This window comes from Lasioglossum baleicum, chromosome 10 (genome assembly GCF_051020765.1).
Source record: "Lasioglossum baleicum chromosome 10, iyLasBale1, whole genome shotgun sequence".
Lineage (NCBI taxonomy): Eukaryota > Metazoa > Arthropoda > Insecta > Hymenoptera > Halictidae > Lasioglossum > Lasioglossum baleicum.
The window spans coordinates 5,902,099-5,924,203 of NC_134938.1; the positions used below are offsets into that span (position 1 = coordinate 5,902,099).

Genomic DNA, 22,105 nt, shown 5'->3' on the forward strand with positions numbered 1-22,105 from the left:
TTTTGTTATCCTAAGTATAAAAGTATAAACTCGAGATCATCGAAATGTCAATACTTCGACGAGATGGCGGGTGCATCGGTGCATCCGAAATAAAAATAAGGTCAGAGGAAGTTCGGTCGTATTATGACATAATATTTCCTCAATCATATTTTTCTATTTTCACTTAAAGGAACTTGTCCCGGTTCCCAGAATCGCGTAGGGTTCCTCAAAGTAGAATATTTTCCATCGCAGTTGACCTTCAACGACCTTGAGTGACCTTGATTCGTAGGTCACTGTACGCGTCTTAAAACGCCCTATTAAACAGTACATAGAAAAGTGTCATCTCAATTGAAAAAAACGGAGTTGACCTTATGTCCTCTACCCGTTCATCTACAAATAAAAACAGCAACCGAGTTGTTCAGGTGGCCTCTGACCAATCATAGGCTAAATAAATACACCTTTATTCTTATTCTCATGTTCAAGATCGTTGGAATTATTTAAAGAATTGCAATTATTAAAAGCAACAACCGGGCAACAACGTCCCCCACTCTTCCCACTCAATTTACCTGTGATGAAGGGTCAAGGGACTCGGCGTGGCCTCGTGCCTGAAATTTCTAGCGAAATGCGACCGGACAGATCCAGATTTCTCAACCGCGCATTATTCCGGGTTGAGGTTCGCTCGATGTTGTACAAAATGCTAGGAATGTAATTCAAGAAACGGAACCTTATTACAGCGGTCGGATGCCGCACGTACGGCCGACGCTCGGCGTCGCATCGCTCTCGCAGGCCGAACGCGGACGTCAGACGAAAATGCGGTACAGCGAAAAAAAGAGGAATCCGTATTCGTGACATCGTGAAACTGGATTCCGCTTCATTTCCATGTAAAATTAACGGCGGCCAAGCTTAAAAATTCGGATTCGCCCGCGCTGTTTCCTCTGGAATTACGTTTCGGGTACGTGAATCTAGTCCCTTCAAGGGCCGAATACGCTTTAATTCCACGTCCTCGTACCCGATGAAACCATCTTTTCGGGTCTACGCAAACACCGGGGAGCCTGGAATAACATTCGGGACCATTCTCCCCGGTTTTTCCTTGATTCGAAACCGGCCTGTGTACGCTAATCCCGTTTCACCAAAAAGAAAATCAACTGTCTGCTTCTGTATTTAGCTCACCAGCAACGACTTGAGTCGGAAGTAGACCGAAATTAATTACAGTGCTGGACAAAATCGTAATTAATTTCGCATGATTACGTCGTCTAAAATGAGCTAATGTACCCGAAGTTTGTACGACATCAGTTAGAGAATAAAATATAAACTTGAGCTCTGTGATCTTAGACTGATCTACACTGCGGATCTTTCAGCAAAATAAAAATATTCTACATCGATTATGACAAAAAGGGGTTCAATAAAAATTGATTTCACCCCTTAATAATTTTGATATATTGAAAACAATCTAACAACATTCTTCGCAGTCTATCAATAAGAATTATAGTTGTTTCATGATACTAACATTTGGTAAGACTCTTTGGAGAATTTTGATTCTTTTACATCAATGATACATTGATTGTGAAAATAGGGGTTCAGTAAAAATTGATTCCATCCCTTAATAATTTTGATACATTGAAAACAACCTAACACATTCTTCGCAGTCTATCAATAAGAATCATAGTTGTTTCATGACACTAACATTTGCTAGTACTCTTTGGAGAAATTAGACGTCCTTGACTAAATGGTTTATTCCCGTGATGGGATGCATTAGCAAGACTGCTAATGCTTCGCGAAAGCTGGGTGTTGATTCCACAATAAAACAGTGGATTATCAATCATCGAAGAAGGCAGTCTCGAATTTAGCTCCCTAATCCACCCGATTTTCCTCGAAATTTCATCGCCCTCCGTTCCCCGTTCTACGGTTCGCGTTCCCTTCGGAGCTCTCGGAACACGAGGCAGCTTGATTACAAGACGTTAACCTCCGTTCGACAATTGGCTTCGCGCAAAGTCCCGATTAATCTCCGCGCGGTGCACGAAACGTCGGCTTCATTTCCAGAAATACGTGTCCCGTCGGCGACAGCGCAGCCCTCTCAGCCCTCTAACTCTCTCACACATACACACTGAATCCCCCTCTCTCTTCCTTAGACGTCGAAGAATCGCGCTGACGTCACTCGAATATATCATAGCCCGAAGAAGCTGCTGGCGGGCCAGCCGCGTATATTGCCGGCGCAGACAGAATCGTGGCAGCCGCTGTCACGGAAACGGAGCTTGAGTCGAGAATTTAGTTTGATGAAAGCAGGAAGTCCTGCTCATAATGAGTTTCCTATTAGAATCGGTTGGTCCGGTTGCCAGGCAACCATGCTGGATCTTTCAATCCCTTCGACCTGGTCCAGCACAGTTCTCCGCGAAGGAGTCACTCTTTCTATCCGCGAAAGTGCCACCTTCACGAGAAAGCTATCCCTTTCATGAGAAATTATCTTTTTCTCCTGGCTAGCTTTCTTTTTCATGATGTGACTGTTAACTCCCTCCACGAGAGAGCTGGTCTTGGTCTTCGCGAGAGAGCCACTCTTTCCCTCCGCGAGAGAGGTATTCCCTGCTTTATGAGAAATTATCCTTGTCTCCTAGCTAGTTTTCTTTTTCATGAAGTGACTGTTAACTCCCTCCGCGAGGGAGCTATTCATGTGAAATTATTAGGGGTGTGCGGGTACCCGAAATTTCGGGATCCCGACCCGAACCCGAGTTTCGGGTACTCGCAAACTCCTAGAAATTATCCTTTTCTCTTAGCTATCTTTCTTTTCTTTTTCGTTATGTGACTCCTTCCGCGAGAGAGCTACAAATTCGCTTCCCGAGAAAACGATTCTCCCCTTTACCAGGATCTTTCTCTTCCGCGAGACATCTCTTAATTCTCTTCACGCGGGAGCTATCGCTGTCCTCCGCAAGAAGGCTATTCTCCGCAAGAGAGCTATTGTGCTCTATTTCTCAAGCGAAGACATTCGAAATGCACTTATAGCACCTGTCACCGCCACTACAATGCTGCCGAAGGAACATCAGTGTAGTGGACAGCTATTATCACAGTGAATCTATTTCAGGTGTCTTTTTTTTTAAGAAATAAACTGCAGTCCAGGAAATAATATAAGTGGCACGATTAACTTGCTCACCCCGTACATTATTATACAGCTAACAAAGTTATTCTTTTGCTCGTGGATCGAGCCATTCTTTCCCGAGAAAGTTATTCTCTTTCACCGCGAGGGAGTTACGGATTTTCTACCGTCGTAATTGCATCCGTTGTTCCCCGCGATCGTGATTCAGGATTGCTGAACTCCGTGGCAAGTGTACAGAGAAAGAGAGAGAGAGAGAGGATCCAGTATTTTCTTTCGCGGGTCTGGTCTGAAACACCACTTTCATCCCCGAGTCGATTCATAGAAATCATGTTAAAGTTGAACGCCTGGAGCGGTCGGATCTCGGGGAACGGCTGGTGGAAAACACTTGGTTAAACGAATAATTCCGTTGGCACCGGTCCAACCGGTTCCCCGATGTTTTTCCCAGGGTCGTGATAGAAGCGAGCTAGCTGCGAAACGAGTAACTGGTTTCACCTGGCTCAGAAGGGATACGCAGTCGCCATGCTAATGACTATATACTCGTCGTCTGAACACCACGGGGTGTAGTAGCTGCGTTCGCACCCTACCGACATCAAGTTCTCTACGCACGTAATTAAGGCACCGTTCGAAGCGCTAACGATCAGCTTCTGTGTCTCGTTTCCCGGCCGGGTGAGCTGAATTTCCAGAAACTGGGCGACAAAGTTTAACTCGCGAGACCGTTCATCAAGGGATCGAAATTAAGATCCCCTTTTCCCAGGATATTGTCTGTTGCTCGAGATCGGCGGGGATGGAAACCGGATTTTCTTCGTCGGCCCGCGTAATCAGACGGTTTTCCACCCTTCTTCGACATAATTGCCGGAGGAATCTCTTGATTGAGCTCTGATGGTAACTCCGTGATATGTGAACCCGGGAACCCATTGGTTATCTCCTTGCTTGCCCGCTCGAATCTCTTTCCACGATCTCGTTTAACCAAATTAGTCGCCGCGCAATAACAATTTCCTTAACGAGCAAGCTGGAAACGTGCTTCCGGGTTGTGGGTTTGATATGCGTCTCGTGTAGCCCTGCTGTTAGTCGTTTTTCACATTACTTTCTCACGTTATTTATAGATCAACAACATTGGGTGCCAGAATAAAGCGATGGCAATTATATAAACTTCAGATTAAAACTTCGTTAATATTTCTTGTGCTTTTTAAAAAGATCGTGCAGAAAAATTTGACGATACAGAGAAAAGGTTGATATCAATCGTTCATGAAAAATAATGCAAAATAAATTATAGAATGCCTTCAAATTAATATAAAACTTCCAAGTCGTCACTAAATATCCGGTAACTGGTACCTTTACCCTAGCTCGTTGTGAGAGATATTTATTAGTTCCACAAATCAAGGTTCAAGGTGACCTTTCTCTTTTATACTGTATCTGTTTACTTATAGGCAAACGTGTAGCCTATCGCTGACCCATAATATTTTCGTCTTCCAAGCTCATGCAAGCTTATTCAGTGTCCTTTATAATTTATCTCAGCGAGATAGATGGAGAAGCTAGTAGACCAGTTCCTCCGTAAAACAATTTCTAAACGTTGGTGGAGAATCGTCCTTGAAACTCAGAATATCTGGGTTGGAACGGGATTAGAGGTGGGTAAAATGACGAGCGAGATTCCAGAGCGTAAACACTTGACCGTACGAAATGCGGGATTACTCACCCAAAATGCCGAGTCTGTAATTGATGGTGACGACGACGACACCCCCGTAGCTGGCCAACACGCTGCCATCGTGCGGGTTGCCGCTGCTCCATTCGTAGCTCTCCCCATGCACGAACACGATCACCGGGTATCTCCTTCCGCCGCCGTCCCTCGCTCCGGCTGTAATCAATAAAATTATCTGGTGATTGATCGGTACTGCTGACACTTGATAGTTCCCGTCGCGCATCCTTAAAGAGCCATTTTTCAAAAGCGTCGCTCTATAAAGTTTCTGACAGCGCCGTAAAGGATTATCAAGCGGGGGCTTCTCGGAGGAAACCTCGCGGGGATGCCTTACCGGCGCGAACGAAATAGTTGCTCTGTGTGGCTAACAAATTATCGGAAGTCCTGCTCTAAACCGCGCCCTCCGTTCGCGACGCCTTTGTGGTGTACAGTGTTTCTCAACAGTTTCGCCGCGACGGGTAATGAGAAACATAGTTTCGCGCGGCCTAAGTAATAATGGCATTTTCGCTTCGAACTTTCCCTAGACTGATTTCTCCCTTCATCGGGCCATTGTTCATATAATTATGAAAAACAAGCCGAAAATGGAGGATAACATTTTTTCACGCGAGCCTCCGATTACGAGAAAATGATCTTTGGACTTACTAGGTCATTCAGAAAGTTCGTAGCCTAAGAATGAAATGACATGAAATAATGAGTCAAAATACATTTATTCTTCAGTACATTCTCCCTTAAGCTCAATACATTTTTTCCAGCGATTTCCTAATTCATTTACTCCATCTCTGAAATGATTTTCCTCGAGACTTCTAAAATACTCGTCTACGGCTGCTATAACTTCTTCATTTGATGAAAACCGCTTGTCACGTAGGATTTTTTTGAGGTTTGGGAACAAATGGAAGTCAGAGGGGGCCAGGTCTGGTGAATATGCTGGATGCTGCTACAATTCATTGCGTAACTCCTTTACTTTGGCCATTGCAAGAACACCTTTGTGAGCCGGTGCATTGTCCTGGTAAAAAATGACTTTTTCTTCGCTAAGCCAGGTCTTTTCCCTCGAATTTGTGCACCCAGTTGATCCAAAAGGCTTGAGTAATACTCTCCTGTTATCGTTTTCCTGATTTGAAGGTAATCAATTAACAAAATTCCTTTTGCATCCCAAAGAACGGATGCCATGATATCCATTGTCGATTTTGACCACTTTGGCTGCTTTGGAGCTGGACAACCGGGCTCAGTCAACTCTGCGGTTTGTTGTCGCGATGCAGGATCATAGTGGTTAACCCAAGTCTCATCCATGGTTAGAAATCGACGCACAAAGTCAGTTTTCTTTTTTTGCAAACGATCCAAATGTTGTGGAGAACGTTTCACGCGAATGCGTTTTTGATCCGAATTTAACAAATGCGGCAACCATCTTGTCAATAGCTTTCTCATACCCAATTCATTAGTTAAGATCTCATGAATTGATCCAGTTGGGATGCCTGTGGCCTCAGCTAAATCAACCACAGTTAATCGACGATCTTCCAATCCCAAATCATGGATATGATGAATCATTTCTGAAGTGGTTGCAGTTCTTGGACCTCCTGAACGCGGATCATCATTAATGTCTGTACGACCATGTTTAAATAGAGCAACCCATTTTTTTACCATTGCATATGGAGGAGCACTGTCCCTTAACACACTCACCATATCATCGAAAATTTCATTTCCGCTTAATCCCTTTTTATACAAATGTTCAATGACTGCACAATTTTTTAAGTTTTCTATTCTTCTAACCAGAACAAACGCGTCTACTTTAATCAGCTGCCTGAAGCAAGCTATTTGACAGATCGATTTGGAATGTATGATATGTTCACATCAAGGGCGGATGTTTTCAACAACGACATGTTTTTGCTGGTACCAATATCATCTATGTGTCTAAAATTGTTCGTTATTTATTGTCGTATAGGCGTAGACTTCAGGTAAGCGCCGGATTTTGAACATGGATCAATGAATCCCGTCTCGGCGTACAGTCCGAAGAGAATTATTTCACCGTTGGTCAGGCTTTTCTTGCCGGCGAGCCTATTCAACCCTTTGATCCGGCGAGTGTCGATTTATCGACCCTTGAACGTAGATTTATTTTTCACGGTTCTGTCGACTGCTGAAAAGCGGAGAGCCGGCATTGTGACATTGGTTATAAGCCTTCTTGACTATTTTTCCTCTGGCGCCGGAGTGTCTCTTTATGCGCAATTTCCATGATTGGTCATTAAGGGTGTTTACGGGCGGGTCTTCCGGATCGAGAGACGGCTTTGCAGCGTGACCAGCGCTTCTAATGAGGGCTTCCTCGAATCAAATGGATGAATATCGCTGCTTTCTTTCCCCACGAGAATTTATTCCTTTGACGCTAATAGCGCCCCTTTTGCTCGCGTCAAATCAATACAAATTATTCTATATTTCCCACACATTTTCCATGTTGCACGTTTATACCGTCTTGGTACAAACCCTGCAAACTTGTGGTGGAATCAAATGATTTACGGAAATACGAAGTCGTTGTCATTGAGATTTTTGTTCCTCTAAAGTGCTATTCAAAAATTTCACCTTCAACTTTAAGACTAAGGTCAATTATATTTTTTTGAATGTTCACGGCTACAAAGGCGAACAATAGTCACGGCATATAATTTTCAAAACTTTCAATTTTCAATGACGAATCTTTGAACTTTTCTTTCCATCGCAAACACTTCGCAAGGATTTGACCCCTCAACATGAATGTCAGCAGCGATATAAAATTACGTGTCAAATATTTTTGTGAGTTCTATGTCATACCAAAATTTCATTAAAATCGGCGTGTTACCTGCAGACATATTGAATAAAACAATTCACGGACCTTTGAAGTCGTTTTCTACAAAAACGGTTCACACATGGCTGCTTTGATGCTTTTGTTTTATATTGTTTGTTTGTACTATACAAAAATTTGACCGTCAACTTTAACGCCGAGGTGAATTCTATTTTTTAAAAATCTGCATCTCTCGCTCCAAAGGCGAACATTAGCTACAACCAGAGTTGGGCAAAAATTGAATCAATGATTGACGACTAAATTTCTACTTCAATCGTTAATCGCAATTAACAATTAATCTCCTAGTTTAGTTGTTAATTGCGGTTAAGGATTAAATTTCTCCTTTAGTCGTTAACTGCGATTAACGATTATTAATCGTCAATCGGATAATTGATTAATGATTAACTGCTGAAATCTCGACATGAAATACGGAATCAAAACTGTATGAATACTGAAAAAAATGAAACTGAATTTAAGTGTATTGTCATATGGTCTATATATAATACAAACTACGCGCTTTTAAGTTTTCTTTATGATGATTTATTTTCTTAATCAACGATTGACGATTAACTTCATCAATCGATTGAATTAATCGTCGATTTTTCGACGATTTCTTCTTTTAATCAGCGATTGGCGATTAACTTCATCAATCGATTGAATCAATCGTCGATTTTTCGATGATTTCTTCTTTTAATCGTACACATTAATCAATCAATCATGATTAAAATTTCAATCGATTAATGCCCAACTCTGGCCACAACATATAATTTCCCACCACCTCGTCAGGATGCTAAAATTTTTCGGCACGGCATTTCGCCGGCTGTTAAGCGCGGCGAAAGTAAACAGGACGGCATCGTATGAACAGCAGCGTTGTCGGCCGAAGCGGCGCGGCGCGGCGGTAACGCGTGATTTGTTGAATTATGACCGAGCCCGGTGGCGGTCGTAGCGATCATGCTCCCGCGTGTTCCGGCTCCGTATTAGCATACTAAATCCGATTGACATACTCGGCTCGCGTTCGCCGGCCCTCGTTTTAATTACCTTGAACGCGATACGTCGCGTGTCGGCCAGATAATGCTCGCAGAGTCCTGTTCGAAGGACACGATCGGCCGATCGAATACCGCGGCTCTCGAAAATAGGCGGACGGTCCGTGGCGCCCGTTAATGGGCACTCGTTCACGATTTTGCACTCGGATGCGATTCGCCCTCCACTAAACGGCGAATATTATAATGGCGGGAGCCGGGGCGAATGGCCATTATCGCCGGAATCGTTCCGCCGTTTTCCGAGGATGTCCCGCGGACGAAATCGGCGTCGCGACGCCGCTCGATAGCACGCAGTTCAACTACTTCCTCGCACGAGAAGGTACACCAAGAAATATTTGATTTCTCTTCGTTGAATAATGTGCATCGCTAACATAAAAATTGTATTATAATAGTTACACGAAATTTAGTGACTACGCAGATTAACGTTAGTTCAAAATATACTTTATTCAAATTCATCTGAATAAAGTTATCAATCTTATCAGTAGACAGTGGGCCTTTATGCAAAATGAAAATGTTCTTAGAAATTTATTTCCTTTCTTAATATGTTGAAGAGGTTGAACATTACATAACAGCATTTTTAAATTCGTCTAATATTTCAAATGCATAAAATCCGCTGTCTACTAATAACATTCAACTACATTTTAAAAATTACTTTAACAAATTCATTAATATAATATGAGAAATCCACTAAATTCAAAATTCATCTCGACAAAATTCATGACTAAAAATTAACTGTAAATATTTACCCCCTGCTGAAGATGGGGCGCACTAAAAAATATTTAATTTCTCTTTACTCAATAATGTACATTAAATTCTGTCAAGTTGTCAGGTTGTTCTTATAGTTCATCGAGGCAAACTTCACTTAGGGTTGCATCTCCCAGCGCCGTAACAATTATGATACTTGTTTTTCACAAATTCTATGTGGTCCTGGAGAAGTTAGCCACGCCACCATTTTGTCGAGGAGTGTATATTTATTTACGCGGCACTCTAACGAGTGCTGCACGAGCCCGATGGGGATGTATACGGGGGATCTTTAATGTTTTCAGGGGTTGGACCGTTAAATTGAAACGACCCGAACTAATGGCGGCCGTTTTTACTACGATGGAGGGAGTCCGCGGAAACGACACGATGTTCCGCGCGCTTTCCGATCTCCGTTTCGAACGTTTCAAAGAATCACAGACCATGCGCAAATTAATTAATCGGCCCCGGCAAAGAGACCGTTTTTGTGCGAGTAATTAATTAAGGGGATCTGCCTCTCTTTTTCTCCCCCCCCACTATATCGATACAGCATTGATTTAATATTGAAATTTTATCAGATTCCGATAATACAACTTCCCCACCCCACTCTTTCTCATTCAGCGAAAAATTTCCGCATAGAACGATACGCCCGATATACTTTTTATTTTTTTTCTTTTTCAACGAGTTCGTATTCCAAGGACTTACAATCGTATGAAAAGTATTTAACGTCGGACCCAGTCGGCGTGAGAGCCAGCTGAACCGTGAAGCTTCGAGGGTATTTTTTTTTTTTAAATTCATTCGTGCATTGTCGACCGAAATATGGCGAGTCGATGGGGAACCAGTCGCGCGGGCACCAATCGATAGCGCCACTTATCGATATAAGCTCCGATCTTTCCAGGACAACCACCAATTTCTCGTATAAGCAGCAGTTCTTTTCAAAAAGATTTTATACAGCGTAACAAAAATTGTTATACATATGTATGTCAGAATATTTTTCGCTAAATGTAGCCAAAACCAATATGTATGATAATGTTATATGGCGAAGTAGAAAAAATTCCGAAAACATAGAATGCAGAAATATTTATATGTATTTTCGTTGAACAAATAACTTAACGAAAATTGTTTGCAGAAAAAATTCGTTTCTACACCGACTTCTTCTCGAGATGTTTAAGAAGATGCACTTCCCACCCCTAAATGGAGGTGGTCGATAAACAAAAACTGTGTCAAATATTTTTCTCTCTGAGGTACTGTGATGCTTGAACACTCTTAACACGAAATTGCAATAAAAAAAGCTCCGCGCACGGTACACTCTAAAAATTGATTTTCCCCACGTTTGAACGACTATGCGTCGTGATAGATGTATACATCCTTGATTCACTTTTGTTGTTGAGAGGGCTTAAGCAAAGCTTGCTCCGTCGGCGAGTGTAAGAGTCGACGATATTGTGGGGACGGTGACACGATTACGAGGAATCGATATAAAGCGATTATGGGGTTGGAAGTCGCGTTTTTTATTTCGCGTGGTCTCGGAAGCGATCGAGTAGAAAATCTGCGTAATAATGCAATCCGCTCGCAAGATATCATAATCAGAGCGATTCGAAGGGCGGGAACTTATCAGCAAGATTCTCATTTTCTTTGCTCGTGTGATTATGACGTTGAAAATTACCTTTTTTGAAGTGAAACTTCTTTTATTTGACGTTGTGTAGTAGAAAATCTGCGGAATCCGCTGGCAAAATATTATAATCAGAGCGATTCGAAGGGCGAGACCCTTATCAGCAGGGTTCTCATTTTCTTTGTCCTGCTCGTGTTGATTATGACGTTGAAAATTACCTTTTATATTCGACGTGATGCAGTAGAAAATCTACGGAATCCGCCTGCAAAATGTCATAATCAGAGCGATTCGAAGGGCGGGATCCTTATCAGCAGGGTTCTCATTTTCTTTGCCCTGCTCGTGTGATTATGATGTTGAAAATGTCGTTTTCTATTTGACGTGGTGCAGTAAAAAATCTGTGGAACCCGCTCGAAAAAAAATTTCATAATTAGACCTATTTGGAGGGCTGGACCCTTATCAGCAAGATTCCCACCTTTTTTGCTTGCTCGCGTGATTATGACGTTGAAAATTCCGTTTTCTATTTGACGTGGTGCATTAGAAAATCTGTGAAATCCGCTAGCAAAATATTATAATCAGAGCGATTCGAAGGGCGAGACCCTTATCAGCAGGGTTCTCATTTTCTTTGCCCTGCTCGTGTAATCACATGACGTTGAAAGTTACCTTTTTTATTTGACGTTGTGTAGTAGAAAATCTACGGAATCCGCCTACAAAATGTCATAATCTGAGTGACTCGAAGAGCGGGACCCTTATTCGCAAGATTTTTATTTTCTTTGCCCTGCTCGTGTGATTATGACGTTGAAAATTCCGTTTTCTATTTGACGTGGTGCAGTAAAAAATCTGCGGAACCCGCTCGAAAAAAAATTTCATAATTAGACCTATTTGGAGGGCTGGACCCTTATCAGCAAGATTCCCACCTTTTTTGCTTGCTCGCGTGATTATGACGTTGAAAATTCCGTTTTCTATTTGACGTGGTGCAGTAGAAAATCTGTGGAACTCGCTCGAAAAATATTATAATCAGAGCGATTCGAAGGGCGGGTTCCTTATCAGGGAGGTGCTCATTTTTTCGTCTAGAGCCTGTCCATTTGGCAGGACCGCTTGTCACCCGCTGCCTCCGCTTTTACGTTTAAGGAACAGAAATTCAGTCGTAAAGGGGAGTTAGTACGTGCCGAGGTCGTCATTACTTCTCGAATAAAAGTTTCCCGACGGAAACGAGTAGACAGAAGCTGTCTTGATTAAATATTTAATATACTCCGCTCTCCGGCTTCGTGTTCGTTTTATTAACTTATCAATCCAGCCCGCGAGAAGCGTATAGTTTTTAATAAGACTGGAATATCGTCTAACGAACGACGACGTTACGAACGGGCGATACGAATGCGTAGTGTTCGCCGGTGAAATCGGAGGGGCAGCCTGTTTCGCGTATAATTACGCAAACAGTTCATTTCCTCGAGAACGGGAAGCAAATAAAAAGTAGGAAAAAAGATGGAGGATAAGTTCGCGGGGCGTTACAGAACCCTGCACTCATCTGAATAAGAATCTCTAATGAAATAGCGCGGTCCCCGTGATAACTTATCTTTCATATCTGTAATTGCCCATTTCTCAATCCTTATTTCCCAGTTAGCTCTCCCGGACCAGAACTTCCACTTTTATACTGCTTCTCGTATCCCCTCCCTCCTGTATATTTCCTTCTGATTGCTTCTCCAGTTGCTCGAGCTTCCCTTTGATCTAGTTTCTCCTCGTTTCTTCTGTCCCACCTCTTAAAATCGTCCCACCCGCTCCCTTCCCCCGTTCTCCGCTGCCCACTCACCCGTTCTTCCCTTTTATTCCGACCTGTTTCTCTCGGCAACGTTCCCCGGTACATGGACCGTAAACCGCGTGCACGCTTTCGAAATATCTCGCAGAACGGACTGCGAGGCTTTCCGGGAAATACGCCCTTTCCCAATTTTGTCCCCTGTACCATCGGAGGGGCCGTGCCTTTTTGTGCGTCACTTATTTCCACGTCTTCATTGTGCGACCCGGGAGAATGGCGCCGCGCCGGCTCCCTGGTATTTGCTCGTCTCTTAACGATACTCTTCATCTGCTTCGTACACGGTACACTGGCAGTCGCCATTCCATAAAATTTCGTGAAAGTAACAAAAGCTCATTCTGAATTTTAGCGATTTTCGCGAAGCTGTTATCAATTGTGAAATCTGTGGTTGTAAGGAGAAACGCCGCGTGTCACAATCACAAAAAAATTCAGTTTATGCATTAATCAAGCTTTGAGTATAGGATTTACGTATTTACCAGAAAGATACTTCTCTATTTTTTTAGAATATAGAATAAAAGTCATGAAAACAAATTCGACAGGCTCCGAAAATAATGAAATCTAATCAATATCGTTAATTGCGGTTAACGATTACGTTCTTTTTAATTGTAATCGTCAATCGGATAATTGATTAATGATTCACTGCTGAAATTTCCAAATGAAATACGGAATCAAGATATATTTCTGTCAATTCTCCATCTCCGCTCTCCGTCTCTCTCTCCCTGCTTATTACAATTTATGGATAGACCGTGTGGCGATTAACTTCGACAATTCATTAAATTAGTCTCCGATTTTTCGATGATTTCTTTTTTTAATCAACAATTGAGACGATTATCTTCATCAATCGATTGAATCAATCGTCGATTTTTCAATGATTACCTTTTTAAATCGTACACATCAATCAATCAATCTTGATTAAGACCTTAATTGATTAATGCCCGACTCTGGTGGAAAACAATAAATAACAGTAATTTTAAATTCTTCTAATGCTTCTAGTGCTTTAAATTACACCTACTCATTCTCGCCATAAATGCATATAAAACATATTTAAAAAAAAATAAGTTCCTATTTCACTCCACTTTGTTCCAGTGCAAGTAGAAAACATTTTTATTTTGCATAATTTACTGCGCTATCTAATTACAACCTATGATATCTTATCTTTCTGTCAAAATGTAGCCTGAACATTTAGGCATGTGTACCATAAATTTTATTGATATTGAACGGTTGAAATTCGATTTTCCCCACGTTTTGACAATTTCCACAGTGGACGGGTTAAGTGTAAATAAAAGAGAGTGTTTTATCAACAACTTCCGCGAGCTTTTTGAGCACGCGAATCGACGCGACGTCACGCTGCGCGTCAATTTCGTTCGGTTCGGGAAATTCGGTTTCGGGTCTCCTGGAAACACTGCGTGGAGGATCGTGGATCCTCGATCAACAGTGCAGCGTGTGACGTTCGTCAACAGAGAGATCTTTCGAGGGGCAGAGGAAATTCGGGCGCGAGAGAGGCGTTATCACAGGACAGGAGGCGGCGGATCGAATCGGTGGTGCAAGGAATTTAATCGGTGTGCAAATTTGCTCGATCGAGAATTTTCGTGTGGAGGGTCGCGACCATCGGGGGATGATAAATTCAGCGAAGTCGACGGTGGGGCGCGATGCCGTGCGACGCGTCGCGACGGGGATGCGTTAAGGCGCGGGACGTTCGATTTTATCGGGCGTGCACGATACATTATTTCAGCCGGTGAATAAATTTGCCGGAGCACTGTCAATATTTGATACGGCGTGCACACAGTTTCGTGTGCCGGGGAACGCCTCTAACGGACTTTACATATTCATAAAGCCGCGCTCTGCAGTTTGATCGCAGATGGTAAACGAGAACTACGTAATCCTCCGCTCGTCGCCGACACAGTCGAATCACTTAATTTCCGCGACGTGTCTTCGCGCGAGACGGTATCCGGTCTGCTCGAATTATTAGGCGTTCAGATTTGTTTTAACATGGTTGCAAGTGTTGTCACTACAGTGAATATCGTCTAGCATCTGTGGAATAAGGAGCCCCCACAACAAATACACTATCGCTCAAATGTAGGGATTGGATCAAGTTCAATATGTACTCACGAATACGAGTCAATTTCAATAACCAAGTTTCGTTTCATGGGTTTTGATTACTACTTAAAAGCAATAATGTTCCAATGATTCTATTTGACAAGTATTCATTTTATACAAACTGAGATTGAACCTCGGAACGAGTACTTTCAAGTTTCGGAAAGATACTTACAAGTACTTCGATGTTGAAAGGAATCGAATCTTTCACAAGTATGCAGTACTCGAATCTTGGAAATCAGAAACTGCGTGGTAGGTTTTAAGCACTTTCTTTATTAAATTCGTAACTATTTAAGAATAATATTTCATTTACAAAATACTTGGTTTTATCCTATTTCTTTTTTTGTCCATGATATTTCCTGCTTTCGACAACACTCTTTCTGAAGGTACAGAAGTGGCCATTACACAAAGATATTCAGGTGCAATTTTTGATAAAATGGGGTACCTCAATCAATTTTCACAAATATGTGTCCATATGAAAATCCGATTGATTATGAAATTATAATTATACATGCTGAATTAAATTATGCATTGAAATGCATATTGAAACAAAAATATTGTGGATAGAAATGATATTATTGCATTCTCATTATATATAATTTGTACATAAAAATAAATTCTATTGTGCTATGATACCTCAATATACATAATAATAATTACAAGCGACAAAATTGTTCTAAATATTTTGCCTACCAACTGAAACTACGCTACGTTTTGTATAGAAAAAAAGAAAATGTCCGGATACTTTTGAGCGATAGTGTGCGAATGGACATCAGGAATAATTTTGCGGTAAGTTTCTTTTACAAGTGTCCACGACGGACGACTGTTACTTTTTACACACGCTGTACAGAAGCTGACTAGAGCATTATAATTGCATATACGGTGCAGATGCAATATTAAACAAGGGCGAGCTGCAGCCACGGTCTGTTTGAAACCTGAGCCAGAAGAATAATGTTGCACCACAGCATAACTTGAATTGCATTAAATTATAACAACCAGAGAGTGGATCTTTATGAATTTGTAGGAAATAGCACTCTAGAAAAAGCTTCATAAGATTCATCGTAGAATAAAGAAGAAATATTTCTCTTTGCCAAGGGAAAATATTTATTGAGCTGATGGACTTCTATCTGCATATTTCTTTTCGCTTATTAATACTTAAAAAGACAAATCTGCATAACGGAACGGGAAATGAGAAAAAGAGAGGGAAAACTTTACTCGCGCAGTGACGAGAAATATTATATTTTATTTTTCTTTATACAAACGAGTCTGATAAAATTTAGTGATAAAATTGTCAGGAGTACAGAGACACTGAAAAATCTCGTTTCGAATTCAACTACAATATTTTTCTGGCATTTCGAGGAAACATTAAAATTCTGAAATTAAAATCTGAATAAATACGCTCCCGTTACTTTTATAAAGAAATGCAAAATTTTAGTGCCCCGCGTAAACCCAGTGTTAAAGCCTCCCCTGAACCGTGAACTGCACCACAACTTTATCGAAGCCACAGTAAATTACTTGGCTCGTTTAAACTGCGTTAAAAATCCCGAAAAATTCGTTCGGGATTCCCCATCAATTTTCACGGTCCGATTACTTCCGGCTTTATTTCGAAAGTTCTTCTGGGCTGTTAGGTGCGAGAGGCTGGTTTATGGTATTCATCCGAGGTGTCTGAAAACAAAAGCTGTCGGGGGAAGACGATTTCTCCGGGAATAAAAGCTACGTTTCCCACCGGTTCGCTTCAAAGTTTCACGAACTTCTTTTGGGATCGTGTTTCTTGATAAAACGGGGGACGTGTCCCTAAGAAGATTTCCTTAAAAGGCCGACCCGTCTCTAGCGGAGGCTATCTAAGGGATGTCGTTGTAACCCAAGCGAACTTTCCGGTTTTAGAGAGGGCGAGCTTAATTTTCGCAACGTTACCGAACCAGAAGGCGAACGTTTACGCGTTCATCGATAAATTCGAAATTCTACGGAATAATTGATAGACTAGAAGGCCTCGCGCAACGAAAACTTAAACAACTAGGCAGCCTCTTACATATTTCAGCGCAGCTCTATCCCGGCAAACAGAATTTAATATATGTGGTGCATCCATCAGAAATTTCTCGGTCGGGGATATAAATTATTCAACAAATAAAACCGCCATCCTGTCGCTTCCCGCAATAAAACATCCTTCGTTCGGCTATGATACGCAAATATTTATCCGCGATACCATGGTGATATATATCGTGTATGTACAAATAAATATTAATTCGAACGGCCCATTGGTTAAACAATGCGGTGCGAATCCGCGCCGTATATATATAAACCAGATCCTGGAAAAATTATTGCCCCCTATATTCACGCGGTCTCTCGTGATCTATATGATCGTTCAATGAAATCTCGTAAATCTTAGAATTGTAGAGGAAGTATAGCATGTTTGGTAGACCAGATTTTTTAAATTGCATTTTTTAAAAGTGTCGAACCTTGAAAACACTTTCCCACAATATTAAGCTTGAACTCGTTGAAAATTTGAATTTCAACCCTTAATCTTTATGCAAAATAAATATATTCTGCATCGATTGCAGGGGAAGCAGTACTCAAGTAAAAATTCATTTCACCCCTTAACAGACATTTCACGTTACAAACAGCATAAAAACATTTTGAGATTTTTTATATTTCAAAAGTCCGCAGTCCAGTAATAAGTCGTGGAAACAAGATTCAACTGTCACAGAAAATAAAATAAAATTTTTTTGAGATCACATTTTAGCCAGCTTTTCGGACCGAATACTCCATTGTGCGCGGGTCTGTTTGACCCTTTGCACTTTCAGCTATTTTAACTGGAAAATTCGACGTTTCGACCGACCTAGAATATTTCCATACTCTATGATTTTTATGAAAAATTGATATAATACCTCGTACAATGCTGAAGTGTTTAGTAATTGATTAGATGCCAGCATATTTAATAATGTAAACAATATTTTAAATAATGGCACAGCAATTTTTACTGGCGCCTCGGAGTCATTTTTTCAGTTAATTTTTGGATTTCGCCGATCAGGGGTGGTCGGCTCCGGGAAACTTCGGTTCGAACAACAACGTGATGGTTAATCCTCGGAGTATCGCAGCCCGAAACGGAACGGCAATTGCGCAGAGGATAGGAGCGTTCCACTTCGTCACTGGCCGTGCCAAACTATCCTAACCAGGGTACTGTTTCATCCCCCGAACAATCGGGCTTCGTATGCAAGGCCGCAAGCCGCGTTTTCATCGAGACGTCCTTTCCCGGCGAACAGGCCGCAGCCCCGACAATGTAGCTGCCGGAATATTACGAGATATAAACTGGACTAACACGATGTAATTCTGCTTAGCATGCTAACTGCGTGTTCGGTTGTAAGTCCGAGCCGGAGAGGGTGGCTACCCTTATCCCGGAAACAATCTGAAACTGCTGTACGTATTCCGTTTCCAACTACCCTCTAACCCTTTCCATATCCCGCAGCGTTCACGTGTACCTGTGCTTCTATTCGAACCTCGCGCACCGGAAAAGAAATCGGAACGTATTCGTAGGGGTGCGGACAGGGTGCGGCGAATTCTTATGGGAGAGGGTTGAAAGACGAAGGAATTCCAACGGCAAGAGTTTTCTGACCTTCTTTCCGCTCCGATCGTTGCTCGACTCTTGTCGACTCGTGGGTCTAGGGGATGCTCACCCCTCCGGAACACCCTAGCTCATAGATATGTAAAATGATGCGGGCTTCTTTTCTTTTGCAACGGTACTAGCTTGTCGGGGATTCTTTTAGCCGACTTGTCGTTCTTAATAGCCGGGGGAGACCCGGGTTTATTGGTTCACGAGAGATTTAACCCACCCTTCTTCTCGCGGGGTCAGTAGGTCAGCGTTTTTGTGATGTTAGGAATTGGGGTACGGATTAGAGGGTGTTGAACACTGCTCTGGATATAATGAAATATCTATTTCAGTTTCTAACAAGGGAAGTTACCCAACCGTAACACACCGATTTGAATGAAATTTTGGTATGATATAAAACTCGAAATAGTATTTTTTTTTATGGCGGACGACATTCATGTTAAGGGGGTGAAAATAGCTCTCAAAGTTAGGGTGAAAAATCGATTTTCTTGAATATCTCCGAGAGTATTAGGCCTAGACAAAAATTTCAGAATCCAATTTGAGCGTCTTTGAAGGACAAATCTTTTCTTGGAGATATTCCAGAAAATCGATTTTTCACCCCAACTTTGAGAGCTATTTCACCCCCCTAAACATGAATGTCGGCCGCTATAAAAAAATACGTGTCAAATATCTTTTTGAGTTTTATATCATACCACAATTTCATTAAAATCGGCGTGTTACGGTTGGATAATTTCCCTTGTAAGTAATCTTCAAGTTTATTATACGTCATTTTAAAAGACTGGTCTTTAAATCAATTTTATTTCAACGTCGATCAAAAATAATTGATAAAAGTTTGGGCGGACACGCTCTTGTTCTTTTTAGCGTTTATTTTTATCGAGATATCTAACTTTAATTTTAAATCAATTTTGTTTCAACGTCGATCAAAAATAATTGCTGGAAGTTTGGACAAACACATTCTTGTTATTTTTATGAAGTATGTATTTATTAAATTATTATTATTTATGATATCATAATTTTTTAAGAGAACTTCTTTAAGAGATCTTCGAATTCATCTTAAAATCCCCTAACAGATATGCGTAAAGAAATTATAGGTGTATTTTTAAATCATGAAATAAAAGAGTTGATGTATATCTGATAAAAACATTTTCAATCGGACTGCTAATCACAGAGTGATCTCTACTGATTACGATTCGTGGTTCACCATGTACCTACAGATATAATTTATATAGACCCTGTACATTACCACCAATCTTGTGGGATGGGAATAATCTCCTTTGAAGATTTCTCCATCAGCGAGTTCATTATCACCAATAATTCTCAGCCGCGTTTCCCCTTCAAGTACAGTTTAACTAGGAACCGCTATAAAGGAGAGATACAATTAAACTGTCCATTCGGTATCGCGCGCGTTCGCCGTTGGGAAACGGAATTCGATATCGCGGCTTAGTCCGGTAACAAGTATAAACCGCGATGTTCTTTTTCCGTGGATCGGCCATTTTTTTTACACGCGGCATAAACACTCGTGGCGGGACCCGGGATATTAAAAAGCAGCGGTCGTTGCATATCGTCATTTGTTGTTTTTTTCCTCTGTCCCTTTCAGTTCAGGCTAATGGTTTTTGCTGCTGCGTGTGCCGGCTCCTGTTGCATTGTTATTGCGGTTCTTCAAACGTTACTGTTCGATTTCCTTTTTTTTTTTTTCGTCGGTCTGCCTCGAACAACACAGAGTTCTACGCGGATGCGGTACGGCCGCGAATAAACTAACACGGATATGTTTTGCTCACGGCCGTCCACGGACACCGCAATCGAGGAGCTCGCGAGCCACCGGTTAATTAAACGTTAAAACGGAAAAACCGCGAACTGCATCACGGGTAATTGATATTATCAGAGATATTAATCTCATTAGACCGCTGAATTTCACCCGGCACCGAAACAAACGAAAATTACCAACAATTCGGGACACGATACACTCTAAAACAATTCGAACAATTAAATCATATTTAATTTGTGTTTGTTAATGCAACGAATCCGACGACTTCGTTGAAACATTTCCGTTCAAACATTGATTCATTTGTTTCTTCACGAATATACATCTTCCAAGTCAATTCTAACAAACTGACTAGACCGATTCGAAAATAATTATGATTACACGATATTTGCATTTGCAGAAATAATACATGTCCATTTAACTTGTCTATTGACAGGATGCAATAGCTAGTTTGCAAGTTCTACTCCAGACATTTCCTCGTATTTCTGCATAGCAAATCGCATCCTGCTTCTGCCGTGCTTCCGACCGTAGCCTGTATAAAAAGCCACCCCTTCCGCTGGCCTTGTTCGACGTCATCGAAGCTTCCTCGATGAATTCACAAATCCCGCGAGCAGGAAGAAAAATAAAGGGGTTGAATTAATTAACGATCGGAGATTTGAAAAATCCGTTCTAATTTCTCTCGCAGCGCCGAGACTTGTTTAACTAAACATTTATTCCACCCCCGTCGGAAGAAGGGCTCCTGAATTTCTTGTTTCTTCTGAGCTATGTCGTGGGTGCACCGGAGGAGGTAGCAGGGGGTGCGAAACAACTCTATATTTCGGTGTGCCAGGGACCAAGCGGTATGTAGGTCGTTTCGTTGAAACCACCCCCGAGGATTCCGGAAAAACAATCGGCCGGTTCTTCCCCGGGGCTTGTCGAGTCGCTGGTGATTCCATCGGCGTCACATCGCAACCGCCGGTTTTTCTCTTTCGATTGAGAAAATTGAAAGGGTTCGTTTCCAACCATGAATTCGGAGCTTGATCCGCCGGATCAAGCGGAACACTTACTCGCGAACACTGTCGATCACATTCCCCGAAAAAAAAGCGTATATCGCAATCAAACACACGTGTGCTTGGAGTCGATATCTTGAAAGATGAACGACCTCGATCGATTCCAACCCTCTGCACTCGGAGATGTTTCAAATCGAAAATTAAACATTTCTTTCGTCCTACAATAATTAATGGACATGAAGTTGATATAATATCTCGTACAAAAGATATTTCTAACAGTGCACCAATTTTTAGGGGTGCTGTTATTCTTATTCATCGTGTAATTCTGGATGAATGTATTCACAGACATGGAATAATGTATTTGTAGAGCTAGCAAATCTCAGGAAAAATATTCGTCATCAAAATAAACTACAATAATTATTAATGTATTTTCTAGAAAGTTATACATTTCTTCCGTCCTGGTATAATTCCATTCTATACGATTTCTTTTTATGTTATGGGCATGAAATTGATTTAATATCTCATGCAATATTTAAAAATGATTAGTAAATCAGATACCGACATATTTGATAATGTAAAAAATATTTTAAACAGTACACCAATTTTTAGTGGTGCTGTTATTCTTATTCATCGTGTAATTCTGGATGAATGTATTCACAGAAATGAACAAATGTATTTTTGGAGTCTGTAAATCGCGAAACATATTCGTCATCAAAATGTATTACAATAATTATTAATATATTCTAGAAAGTTATACATTTCTTCCCAGCTAGTATAATTCCATTCTATACGATTTCTTTTTATTTTGTGGACATGAAATTGTTGTAATATCTCATGCAATATTTAAAAATGATTATTAAATCAGATACCGACATATTTGATAATGTAAAAACTATTTTGAACAATAT

The 22,105-nt window shown here is 41.2% G+C and overlaps 1 protein-coding gene across 2 annotated transcripts in view; it reads right to left on the reverse strand.

Moving 5' to 3' along the window:
• Positions 1-22,105, reverse strand: part of Nlg3 (Neuroligin 3) — a 453,040-nt gene that overhangs the window by 57,149 nt on the left and 373,786 nt on the right. For both annotated transcript variants that reach the window (XM_076432165.1, XM_076432164.1), the window contains one exon: positions 4,758-4,916. In XM_076432165.1, the coding sequence (XP_076288280.1) occupies positions 4,758-4,916 (159 nt within the window). The remainder of the gene's footprint in view (positions 1-4,757; positions 4,917-22,105) is intronic.